This window comes from Onychostoma macrolepis, chromosome 12 (assembly GCF_012432095.1).
Source record: "Onychostoma macrolepis isolate SWU-2019 chromosome 12, ASM1243209v1, whole genome shotgun sequence".
NCBI lineage: Eukaryota > Metazoa > Chordata > Actinopteri > Cypriniformes > Cyprinidae > Onychostoma > Onychostoma macrolepis.
This window is the reverse complement of record NC_081166.1, coordinates 13,386,273-13,398,682: the sequence shown is the minus strand read 5'-3', so window position 1 is coordinate 13,398,682 and position 12,410 is coordinate 13,386,273. Positions and strand designations below refer to the sequence as shown.

Here is a 12,410-nt window from a genome sequence, read left to right as displayed (position 1 = left end):
TAACAAAGATTAATAAATAGGAGCATATACCACCATTGGACCTGTTTGGAGGTGACTAGTATTCCCTGAAGAGTTTAGTAAAATTGTGTTTCACAAATGGACTTTCAGTCCCGTATTAATCAAACACATCAGTGTTTTCTCTCACACAACCTCCAAAAAAGATTACAGAACAAATTAAATAGGTTTTTTTTTTAGCATCCTCTGAGAAATCTGCTTCAGTCCTGATACGAATATCTAAGACTGTTGTATTATTATTATTATTTCTCCTCCTATATTTGACCTTTGCTGATAAATTCCCTCTCTTAGTTACACAATCACATGTAAATCTGGTTTTGTGATGCATAGATCTTCTGTTTGCGTCCATTTCCAGACAACAGACACTTCCATGTTAATAACTACAGAGACCTTATGTTTTTGCATTAGTACATGAAGTGACTGACATCATATGTTAATAATTGTTACTCAAAAACATAATTTATAAACTAATTCAGTCCAAAAAGTGCACTTACAGAGGACGAGAGACAACTGGACAGGCTGACCTCAGCCATTGAGATCTCATCTTTGTCACCCAACGTCTGAAAGAGGGAAAGAGGAGATAGGAATGAAATGTATGATTATGAGTTTTTTCACATGGTTCCATAGTTCAACTTTCTCTTTCTCATTCTTAAAATTCAGATATTTAATCACTGATTAAGTTAGCACACTGCCAGCCTCCTAGTGTTTAAAATGGGCTGTGACCAATAAAAATGGAGGTGGAAGGGCAAAGCAAAAGGTGCCACCCAGTGGACGCACTAATGCCGTTCATCTTGATGACATGGGATGAGCTTCTGTTTATGGGGATTATTTCTCTAAAACCAGCAGATTAGAGCAGGAGAATTAAGACAGGCTTAATCTCAATGTAATGGACCCTCATTCAAGTCTGCTCTTTAAAGAAATGCCCTCAGAAACACTGAATCTGTACCATGCTCTATACTGGCTCATGGCCTGATTAACATTATATTAACAAAAGGAGCCTTTGCGAGCCAAATCAACTCGATTTGACTTCTGTTCATTTAAAACTCGTAAAAAAAAGTTTTTATGACTGGAAAATAGAAAAAAATGTGACATTATATATCCTTTTGACTGGTAAATGATAAGCATAAAAGCAGGATTTGTCTCAGTCCATTAACATGAGAGAGTGATTGTCTGACTATTGCTCTGTATGTTGTACAATCGCTCCAGTGAAGCAGATCAGTGATTCTCAAATGGTGGGTCTCAATACAAAAATGGGTCACAAGTCTGTGCTGATAAAGCTGTGGACAAAAAAACAATTCTAAATGCTAAATTATGAATGCAACAAACCATGTAATCATAGTTTAAAATTACAAAATAAAATATTAAATACAAAAAATGTAATAGAAGCTACATAAATGCAAAAAATTTAATATTAAAAATATATTTTTTAAACATGGTAACATTTTATTTATTTTTATTAAATAATACTGACAAAATGCAGAACTGCACTGGTTGTCTCATCATTAAAAATGACCAGCTCATAAGAGTTAGGAATCCGATTACGCTGGCTGCACTTTATGTGTTTGATATGTGTTCACTAAAAACTGGCTCGAAAGAGTCATGTGTTTGATTCATTAAAAAATAACTCATGAGAGTCATTCATTTGGATTCACTAAAAGGAACCAGCTCATAAAAGTCATTCACTCAGGTTGCACTGTATATATGATTCACTGAAGGAATCGGTTCATAGGAGACATTTGTTTGGCATATAGAGCACACACCAGTTGCACAGGATGTTTCTGGTCATACTGCTTTGTGCTGTAGAATCAGTAGTGATGCCATTGAATAAGCAGTGCATGACATTTGTATTTTTAATACAATTTTCGATAATAACTTTGGATAATGTTAAGTTTCCCTTGTGATGTATCATTTAAGTGAAATAGAAAATCTATCATTATTAAGTAGTACCAGTACCAGGCCTTCATCTGGAGAGTTAAAGCAATAAGATCTGTGTGTGGATCTCAGAAAAATGATAGTTCTGCCTTATCTAAGAAAAAATGGCGAAAGAAGCACAAATCCCCCTCAAACTTAATTAATGTACATTTAAAAGAAATCACAGAAAGAGCATCACATATAACCATGCCCACTCTTAAACACTCTTGTCATTTGTCACAGAACTACGCTCGCTGAAACCAGGGCAGTGAACTGTCTTCAAGATATGAAGGATGGAATGAAATTTCCAAATGAATTTTAAATCTGATGGAGTCGTTTCCTCTCTAAAATGAATCTTCCTAATTTCATATATCAAGCAGAGCTGAGTGAGCTGGGAAGCTTTTGATTAATGAGGTGAGATATAACACTTCTTGAAGACTCTCACTTACGCTGATGTATGTGCAGGTCCGATTCAAGTTTGGCTCAGCTAGACTTTGGGCCGAGGTTCTGTCAAAGATACCCGAGTCTCTGCTCTTGACCTTCAGCCTCAGAGAGCCGGTGTGCTTGAAGTCTGACAAATCTTTACGGATGTCAGATGAGACCTGACGACTAGCAGGACGTGAACTCGTGCTGGAGAGATCTGCCTCTGTGTCCGTCCAGCCCTGTCCATAAACAACACACACTGAATGCTGATCAAACAGCTTAAATAGAAATCCAAAAAGTATAATTGTGAGGTTGCTGTTACCTTTTGGATGAGGAAGGACAGAAACATACTTTACACAAATGCAAACGAGAATGCTTGGCCATGTTTCACCTAAAAATTTAAATTTTGTCATCCTTTACTCATTGTTATGTTGCTCCAAATCTGTATACATTTGATGACAGAAATGATGACAGAATTTTCATTTTTGGATGAACTATCCCTTTAAATGTACTTTACTTGCATAATTGAGGTGGTCACACTTTATTTTAAGGTCCAATTCTTGCAATTAACATACCATTAACTATGACTTTATTTGCTGCTTATTAATAATTATTAAGGTAATTGTTAAGTTTAGGTATTGGGATTAGGATATGGTCATGCAGAATATGTAAGCACTAATAAACAGCCAATATGTTAATAATAGGCATGCTAATAAGCAACTAGTTAATAGTGAGAATTGGTCCCTATACAAAAGTGTTATTGTCTGTTATAATCAAATTCTCTTGGTGATGTCCTCATGCAGCTAATGCAATGCGCACACTCGCACAGTACTTTCATCACATTATTAATCACAGGGAGAGAAATCAAAAACAACAACAGAAAGTGACCAAAATACCCCAGATATTAAAATTGTGTCTACACTGAATTCCTCTGTTAGGTATCTATTACCTAACATTTGATATTTTGCATAATATTCTGTTCTTGGTCTATTAAGTTACAGGTTGGCCATTTTATTTTTAAGTAATTTCAAATTAATGGACCACATGATGTTTATTATACAGTACGATCAAAAATATGCCATAAGAAAGGTAAAAAAACACTCTTAAAAATCAGTTTCAGGGTACAATTATCACTCCCTAACAATTTCTGACACTGGTTCTGGCATATTTTTCAGACAGAATTTGGGTTCACAAACATGTAGAGTTTGTTTCTGGCCTTAAGTTGTTTTCTTACCGACTCGCTGTCAGACACAGAGGACAAGCGTGTCTTCCCGGCACGGTGCAGGTTGCAGCTGGTCTCTGAGGACTGGCTTGTCAAAGTGGAACGTCGTGTGGACATAAAGCTGCTGCTGCTGAACCGGTCTCTACGAGGCACACACAGCAGGACCCCCAGACATGGTATATACTTTGCAATGGCAGACCTGAGAGAGAAGTGATATGTGAAAGAAGGACAGAAACATTGAAAGAGGAAACTGCAAACTGCAGTTCACATCAACTTTCCATAACTGTCAATGAAATATTAATACCATTTTTTGTTAAAAAAAGCCTTACATTTTCAAGGGGCAAGGGAATTTTGTACTCATTGTGCCCTATTTCAAAACCAAACTTGACACCTCAAATCAATCCTTCACAAGGATCCCATTATTTCCAGGCGATAAGAATGGGTACATGATGGCCTCATCATTTAGGTGCTTCATCGTGAGGCATTAATCTTCTGATCTGTTATGAGCAGCACATGGCCTAATGCATCCAGAGCCGATCAATCTGAAGTAAATCTGACTTTTAAAGGTCAGAATCTACCTCTGTCATCTCAAGGTACTTGTGCCTGCGCTCTGTACACAAAACCATTGATCGATTTGGGTCTGCCTGGCCTTGAAGCACGCAGTGTGCATGTTTGTGGAACAATGTTTCATTTCGCTGGACAGGTCTCTTGGTATTGGAAACTAGGATGTGTAATAAACCGGAGCTGCTGGTTATTGAATCGGCTGTGCTTCAGTGCTTCAGCATGCAGCCAGGGTATTTCAATTTTAGTGCACAATGTAAAATATTGCCAGGATTTTATGATTTTTAACAGACATTTCAGTAACAATTTACTTAAAGCTTTTATGTATAACGCATTACAAAAGTACATTTAATGCAATTACGTATGCCTTGCAATGCAGCTTACACTGTAAAAACAAACTTGTCATTTTAAGTTCAAACAACAAAAATTTGAGAATCTCCCACAAAAATAAGTTGAGCAAACTCAAAAATCTGCTGAAGCTGGTTGCCTTAAAATTTTAAGTTGGCTCAACTTTTTTTTTTTTTTTTTTACAGTGTATAATGCATTGAACAATCTCATGAGTAATTGTAACAACAGTTAATACATTATAACACTTATCAATTCATGGTTACACTATGCATTTTAAATTTGGTTATAATTATTTACGACAAGATATAATGTAGTACAATGTACATTATGAATAATTATAATGCATTACAGCCTTTAATAACCCTTATAATGCATTACACATTAGGGCTTTAAAGGTGCCATGGAATGCATTGATACAATATTTTAAATTTTTCTCTGACATCCACATAGAAGGTATGTGGCTTAGGTAAGGGCAAAACTTCTACAGAAACGGTTTTACATGTTCATTTGGTCTGTTATTACCTTATTTGGAAGGGTCATGAATAATAATGTTGAGCTCTGCTCTGATTGGCTGTTTCACAGTGTGGCTCAATGTTGAGCTCTGCTCTGATTGGCTGTTTCACAGTGCGACTCATTTTAGTAGCTCACACAGCAGGAAGGAAACACAGGGAAAATATATATTTCAATACTTTCTCAAGCAGTTATATTGTTGGGTAATTATATTGTATATAAAATGCAGGCATCAGGGAGCTGCTATTAATATGCGGGGGATTGAAACTGCTTTCGAATGCACGATTACTTTTTAGTTTCACTTTCACTTTCGAGATTCGCGATCGTACTTGCTCTGTGTAAACTACAGCGGCAGTACTTACCACACATTTTACAAGATCAGATGCTTGTCAGTGGTGCTCAGGATCTGCAAATCATTTGCCATCATCCTCAGTCATCTCTCCTTAATATGTTTAAGTGCTAAGTGAAATCTTATGTACTGTAATGTAACAGGCTACCGCTAGCAGGAAGCTAACCATGTGCCTTTAGTGGCTTGCATTATTTTATTAGAATGCGTTATTTGCTTCCCGTGCCTTTCTGAATACAGACACCAACCCATCCCTGCACATCACATCCCCTGCACAGCCTGGAACATAACATTTATTTCCATGATCTGCCATTTTCGCTGTTGTCCTCGCTTGTTTCTTCACAATACCTGCAGAACTTCTGATGATTCAGCTGTGCAGGTTCGGCTGGCGGTTGGCATACAACATGGGCGGGTATATGCAAATATTGGGGGCGTAACTATTAGTGATCCCAACTGTAACGTCACAGTCGGTGTTATGTTCTGATTCGCCTATTTTTCAGTGGTCTTTTGCTTAAGGAAACAATGGTGTTTGAGGTTCACGGTATGTAATTTCCATGTACAGAACTGTTATTATTCAACTACTGTATGCCAAGGTAAATACAGTTTTCCATTCTATGGCACCTAAGTTATGTGTTACCATCATTTCTTACAATAAAATACAAATAAATAAATACACTACTGTTCAAAAGTTTGGTGTACGCTAGATTGTTTTAAAAAGAAATTAATACTTTTGTCCAGTAAGGATGTATTAAATTGATCAAAAGTGTCAAGAAAGATATTTAAAATGTTATAAAAGATTTTTATTTCACATAAATTCTCTCTTCATTAATGTTCTATTCATCCAAAAAATATTATTCAACATTATTAATAATAAATCAGCATGTTAGAATGATTTCTAAAGGATAACATGACACTTAGGACTGGAGTGTTGAAAATTCAACTTTTCCATCAGAGGAATGAATTCGATTTTAAAAAATTAACAAAAAACAACAACAGTTCTTTTAAACTGTAATAATATTTTTTTCTGTATTTTTTAGGAGGGGGGGGGGGGGGGGATGCATGAGACGTCTTTCAAAAACAATTTATACCAACCCTAAACTTTTAAACACTAGTGTGAATTCAGGGTTTTGAAATAAAATCAATGCAAGCTTGGTCATTTTCTGTCACAATACAAATTACATATCAGTTCTCTTTAATCGCAACAGAGTAGACAACTGTTGGTATAAAGGTTTACGCTGAGCACCATCATACCTGTATTTGGGGTGAGTGATGGCATAGATGATTGGGTTGTGGATGGCGGATGCTTTGGCAATCACAGCAGGCACAGAGTTCATGTAGGGTGTGAGCATGTCAGCATAGCTGTGGAAAGAGTGAGAAGACATAACATTACACATCATTATTATGCTTTATTTTCATCTAACCAGCATGACATGGCCTCACAGCTCCACACAGACATATTAGATTACAAAGAGGCGGTAAATGAGTAAAACCATAGAGTCCTTTGGAAATGAAGCAGCAGGTACGTGGCGTATGTGATCATTAACCTGTCAAAGGGAGTCAGCTCAGAGAATTTCATTCACAGTCTATGACACATTTTCTCTGTGAGGATGGATGGAAGAAAACTGATGGAAGAAATTATGTCTTTACATATATATTATATATTAAATTATAAGATAGCGTTTTGTCAGTGATCTAAAATATTTATTTGAAGTATCCCCTGAAATTTTAGTAATATTTGAATAAATTAACAAAACATTTGCATGTCCTCTGATGTTTACATTACATTACATTATATTATATTATATGAATTTAGTCCCACAGTTATCAAAAACGTTTCCTTAGCTACATATAACTACTTGAAAAATATCTACTTCTCACACGGAACACGCTGTGCCTCATGATGATTGAGATAAATGGATAATTTTTATCATTTTTAATTTAAAGCTATCTCTGCTCTTTTTAATATGACATATTTCTGCCTTGAGTGTCTAGACAGTCTTTGTACTGTCTGAACAAATAACTAGAGTCAAACTTTTTTATTCTTGCACAAGCAGTGAACAGTGTGTGTGAGCATATTTACAGTGACAAGTGATGTATGACTTTATCCGTCAAATATTTAGCTCTTTTAGTTGCCACAGGTAACTAAATAATAATAAAAAAAGCAATAAATAAAACAAACAAAAAAATAAGCTGACGTCAACACTAATTAGCTAACATCATCAAGAAGGATGTAATAAAAGCAATGGATTGTGGGTGCAAGACATACTGATTCTTACCCAGCAAAAGCAGTAAGAGCCACACAGGAGTACGGAGACCAGGAGACGACATACAAAAGGATCACTATGAGTGCTATCTTTGCCATCTTCCATTCATTTTTCATTCGATGCATCTTCTTGATAGAGTCTCTGGGTCCTCCTTCTCCATTGATTTTTCCGACAGCTCTGTTATTTCATTACACAGATGTGTAAACAAACAGATAGATACAGTACACACAAGAAGAGACAGCATATACATCAGTTTACAAAGCCGAGGTCTTTGTTTCACTGTAACATAGCGCTAATTTAAAATTGATCTCTTATTTATAAATAATACTCCACTTCTTTACAGAAAAACTGTATTTTTCCCGAAACATGGTCAAATATGCTCATAAACATGGTAAAAGCATGTACCTGTTGGTATCTCGGATGGCCCTGAAGATGAAGAAGTAGCAATAAATGATGACAAAAAGCGGGATGAAGAAAACAAAAGTAAAGAGCAGCATTGTGTAGGCTCGTACAGAAGGACTGAAAGTCATGTAATCCCAAGAACAGGATGTCAGCAGACCTTCAGGGACATACGCACCTGAGAATATAAAATACAATTACATGCTGCTGCTTCTAAAATGAGGAGGTACAATTTCCTTTTAAACAAATGAAGGATATATACATTATTCAATCATGAATTTCACAATTAAATGCCTCTCTTTAAGTGAGTGATTGTAAGCACTTACTCCATCCAAAGAACGGAGGCAGGCTCCAGCCCATAGAGTACGCCCAAGCAGCAGAGAGTATCAACAGGGCTCGTTTGCGTGACATAACACCAATAGAGGCCAAAGGACGAGTGATCACAAAGTATCGATCTACTGCAATAATCATGAGTGTGATCATTGAGCAGATACCAAACAGAGCGCCACAGAATGCATATAACTCACATCCTGTGGAGAGAGAGAATTACTGTAAACAGAAATATGTTGAAGGAATAGTTCACCCAAAAATGAAAATTTGCTCACCCTCAGTTTGTTTCTTCATTGGAACAGATTTGGAGAAATGTAGCATTACACCACTTGTTCACCAATAGATCCTCTACAGTGAATGGGTGCCGTCAGAATGCCGCCCAAACCGCCAATATAACATTAAAGTTATCCACATGACTCCAGTTCACCAATTAATGTCTTGTGAAGTGAAAAAGTGCATGCTTGTATAAGAAATAAATCCGTCATTAAGGCATTAAGTTGCTTCTGACCAAAATACCAGTGCAAAATCTATAATAACATTTCCTCCAATTAAAAAAAAGTCAATCCATTTTTTCCCTTTCACATTAAAATCCACTGACATATTTGTTTTACAACTCTTTTGGACTGTATTTGATTGTAAATGGTGCTTGATCTGTGCATATTTCTCTCCTGATTTAAACCAGTCAACCTTTCCACAGGAAAAAAAGCAATATTATGGATAGAGGACTTCTATTTTAGCTGAAAGAAATGGTTTGAAGTTAAAAACGTCATAATGAAACTTCAAATTCATTACAAACATGAGGTTTTTCACTTCACAAGATGTTAATTGATGGACTACAGGACCAGTGGACTAGTGGTGTGGATTATTGTGATGTTCATATCAACTCTCATTCTGACGGCACCCATTCACTGCAGAGGACCCACTGGTGAACAAGCGATGCAATGTTAAATTTCTCCAAATCTGTTATGATGAAGAAACAAACTCAACTATATCTTAGATGGCCTAAGGGTGTGTACTTTTTCAGCACATTTTGATTTTTAGGTGAACTAATCCTTTTATGCATTTCATAATGCACTGAATAAATAATCCAGCACTGCATTAATAAAGCAAGTCCTTCACATTGTTTCTTCTACATTGTATTAGTAATAAATCGCACTACACAGTCCTAATAAATCAACCACCTCAGTCAAGCTTCTGAATGAAAAGAATAAGACTCGAAAATGGCTTTAGATGGAAAAAGAACATGTTTTCCTTATCAGCATAGGAATACTAGCTAATTTATACAAGCTACACATGCGGGCAGTGGATGTGTAATTATAATAATAATGGAAAACCCTGTAACCCTGTGAATCTATAATTGCTTTGGAAATGTCACCAATGTGAACAAGTTTTTCATTTTACACACTGGAAAAAGGTATAAGTTTAAGAACCTGTCATTGAAAAGCCCATTATTTTTTTATTATTGACTACTAATTTAAATATTGCTGGAAATCTTTGCTTGATTATAGCCCTGGCTATGAGAAGGCTAGAGAAAACAAGAATATCAATGAACTCTTTTGAATATTATGTATTATGTTCAGATTATCAGATGATCTTGTACCATTCTAAAGGGTTTTATTTTTGCAATAATCACTGGCTCACTGTACATTATACTGCTTAGTACACACAGCAACCTAGCAAATGCCTAAATGAATGTAATCAATACATATTGAATTATATTATTATACATACAGTACACACATACACACACACACACACACACACACACACACACACACACACACACACATATATATATATATATATACACATACATACAGTACATACACACACACACACACACACACACACACACATATATATATATATATAATTGGATATATACTGAAATTAATATCAAAAATTTAAGCTGCATGTAAAATAAAGATTGTTGAATTACATTACACAAGAAAATACTATTGCAGTTTTTGAATCTCAAAATTTCACATTTATTTCAATGTGTTCTTTGTAATTGTTTGTGAAATTTCTGAGTGAAAATTGTTATACCATTTTTTTTTTTTCAGTGTACTCATAAAACTACAATAACACAGTGGATCAAATATTGACAACGAAACAATATGAACAATGCATGGCTGCTGGGGGTTGTGAGATTCTCAGTTATTATTAACAAGGTGATGTCTACAAGATGATTCCAGGCAGAGAAAGCTTGTTAAATTCTGATCAACTATGATTCGAGACAACATAAACTCGTATAACGATTGTGAATGGATGAAGTGAGTGGGTGCCGCTGTCACATTTCTCTTCACCATCTTATAAAGCTGCTCTACAGCACTGTGAGGGTGTGTTATTGAATGTCATTCACAGAAAGCGCAGCAGATCTCTCACACATTCCTCAGGTTGAAGAGAGACCTCAAGAGAGTTTGAGTCATTCCACTTCATCAATCATCCAGCAACTGCTTCACTTCAAAGAACACACTTTAAGTGCTTAAAAGGTTTGAAATCTAAACAAGACCATCAGTGATCAAGGGATCCTCAGATGACCCAACATTTTCTGTTTTATCTGTGGCATTATTCGAACTAGGGCTGCAACTAACGATTATTTTAATAATCGATTAATCTGTCGATTATTTTTTCGATTAATCGATGAATCGGATTAAAAAAATTAAAAAAAAGCATTCATTTCCAACCCTTTATTCAAAAACAGAACTAAAATCTTTAGAAAGTGCACAAACATGTTGCTCCTTGAACATCCCTGAGCTGTTATAATAATAATAAAATAAAATAAAAATGGACTAACACAAAAAACATACACATGTATGCTTTACATCTGCCAAATATATAGACTTTTTGGGGAAGTGCAAAAAATTAAATAATTTAACAACACTGCGTCGTTAGCGTTGGTATTGTATCAGACACCTGCACTTAACATTATATGAAAATCAAGCTCAAATGGAGTTAATAATGTTTTTGACCAGAGAATGACGGAGATGGAGTGTTTTGTCTGTCGTTAGAACGGCTGTTATGCAGTGCATAAGTGCATTAAGTGCATTATGCTTTCATCAACTTTACAGGTTATATAACTTTGATTGTAGCTATATGGGCGCTTAGTTTTTCTTGTTGTTTAATACACTTGGCCAAAATCTCAAATTAAGCGCTTATGCACATAATGCACAGGATATTTAAAACGTATATAGACAGCAAATAACTAATTCTTCTCCACTCTTCAAACACACAAAAACATTATCCTTTACTGACATAGTGTTTGAGTAAAGAAAACGCTGTACTATTCAAACACCAATTATTTATTCACCCTTGCATTGCGAAAAAGCAGAGATCTCATCTTCTCCAGGCTGTGCGAGGCGCGTCAATCTGAACGGAGGCGGGGTGAAGTTACGAGGTATCGCTGAGAGCTCGATGATCCAATGGCGTTACGAAGTTTTACTGACAAGTTATTTTAATGCTTATCATTGGTTTACTATTTTTAAAACTCTCTGATTTAAAATAATAAAAACGAATTATAAGCGACTCAAGTTTGGATAATTTTTCACAGCACCTGACTGGGCTAGGGTATGGCAACTGCCATACTCTGCCATACGCAAACGCCGGCCCTGCTCCCACACCTTGGATGACTTGGGTCGCACGGATTTCTCTGCCTCCGCCATGTATCTTTCCTCTACCTCCGCTCGTTTTTTTTATTTTATTTTTTTTTTTACTTTTTGTTTTTTATTTATGAGGCGCCAAACTCTGCTAGCATCCGTGCGCGAGAGAGACCGAGTGTGTTCACTCCGCTCCGCGCTCAACTAAAGTTTTTTTTTTTTTTTTTAATAATCAAACGTCTCCGCGTCGCGCGACACAACGAATCGATTATGAAATTCGTTGATAACGCTTTTAGTAATCGATTTTTATCGATTTAATCGATTCGTTGTTGCAGCCCTAATTCGAACGCCTAACATTAGAGCATCACATTAATCCCACACATGCTACTGCATGATGAATATGTAATCATGCAATTGTTGTCCTTTCAGGAGGGGTTTTTAGGACTAATACCAAATAATCGCAATAATATATTTAAGAGAGCTTG

General features: G+C 35.9%; 1 protein-coding gene across 11 annotated transcripts in view; it reads right to left on the bottom strand.

Moving 5' to 3' along the window:
* Positions 1 to 12,410, bottom strand: part of usp54b (ubiquitin specific peptidase 54b) — a 162,314-nt gene that overhangs the window by 1,835 nt on the left and 148,069 nt on the right. For all 11 annotated transcript variants that reach the window (XM_058792727.1, XM_058792726.1, XM_058792734.1 and 8 more), the window contains 7 exons: positions 8,326 to 8,529; positions 8,006 to 8,177; positions 7,613 to 7,777; positions 6,588 to 6,695; positions 3,584 to 3,770; positions 2,376 to 2,588; positions 510 to 575 (listed from right to left, as the gene is read on the bottom strand). In XM_058792727.1, the coding sequence (XP_058648710.1) occupies positions 510 to 575; positions 2,376 to 2,588; positions 3,584 to 3,770; positions 6,588 to 6,695; positions 7,613 to 7,777; positions 8,006 to 8,177; positions 8,326 to 8,529 (1,115 nt within the window). The remainder of the gene's footprint in view (positions 1 to 509; positions 576 to 2,375; positions 2,589 to 3,583; positions 3,771 to 6,587; positions 6,696 to 7,612; positions 7,778 to 8,005; positions 8,178 to 8,325; positions 8,530 to 12,410) is intronic.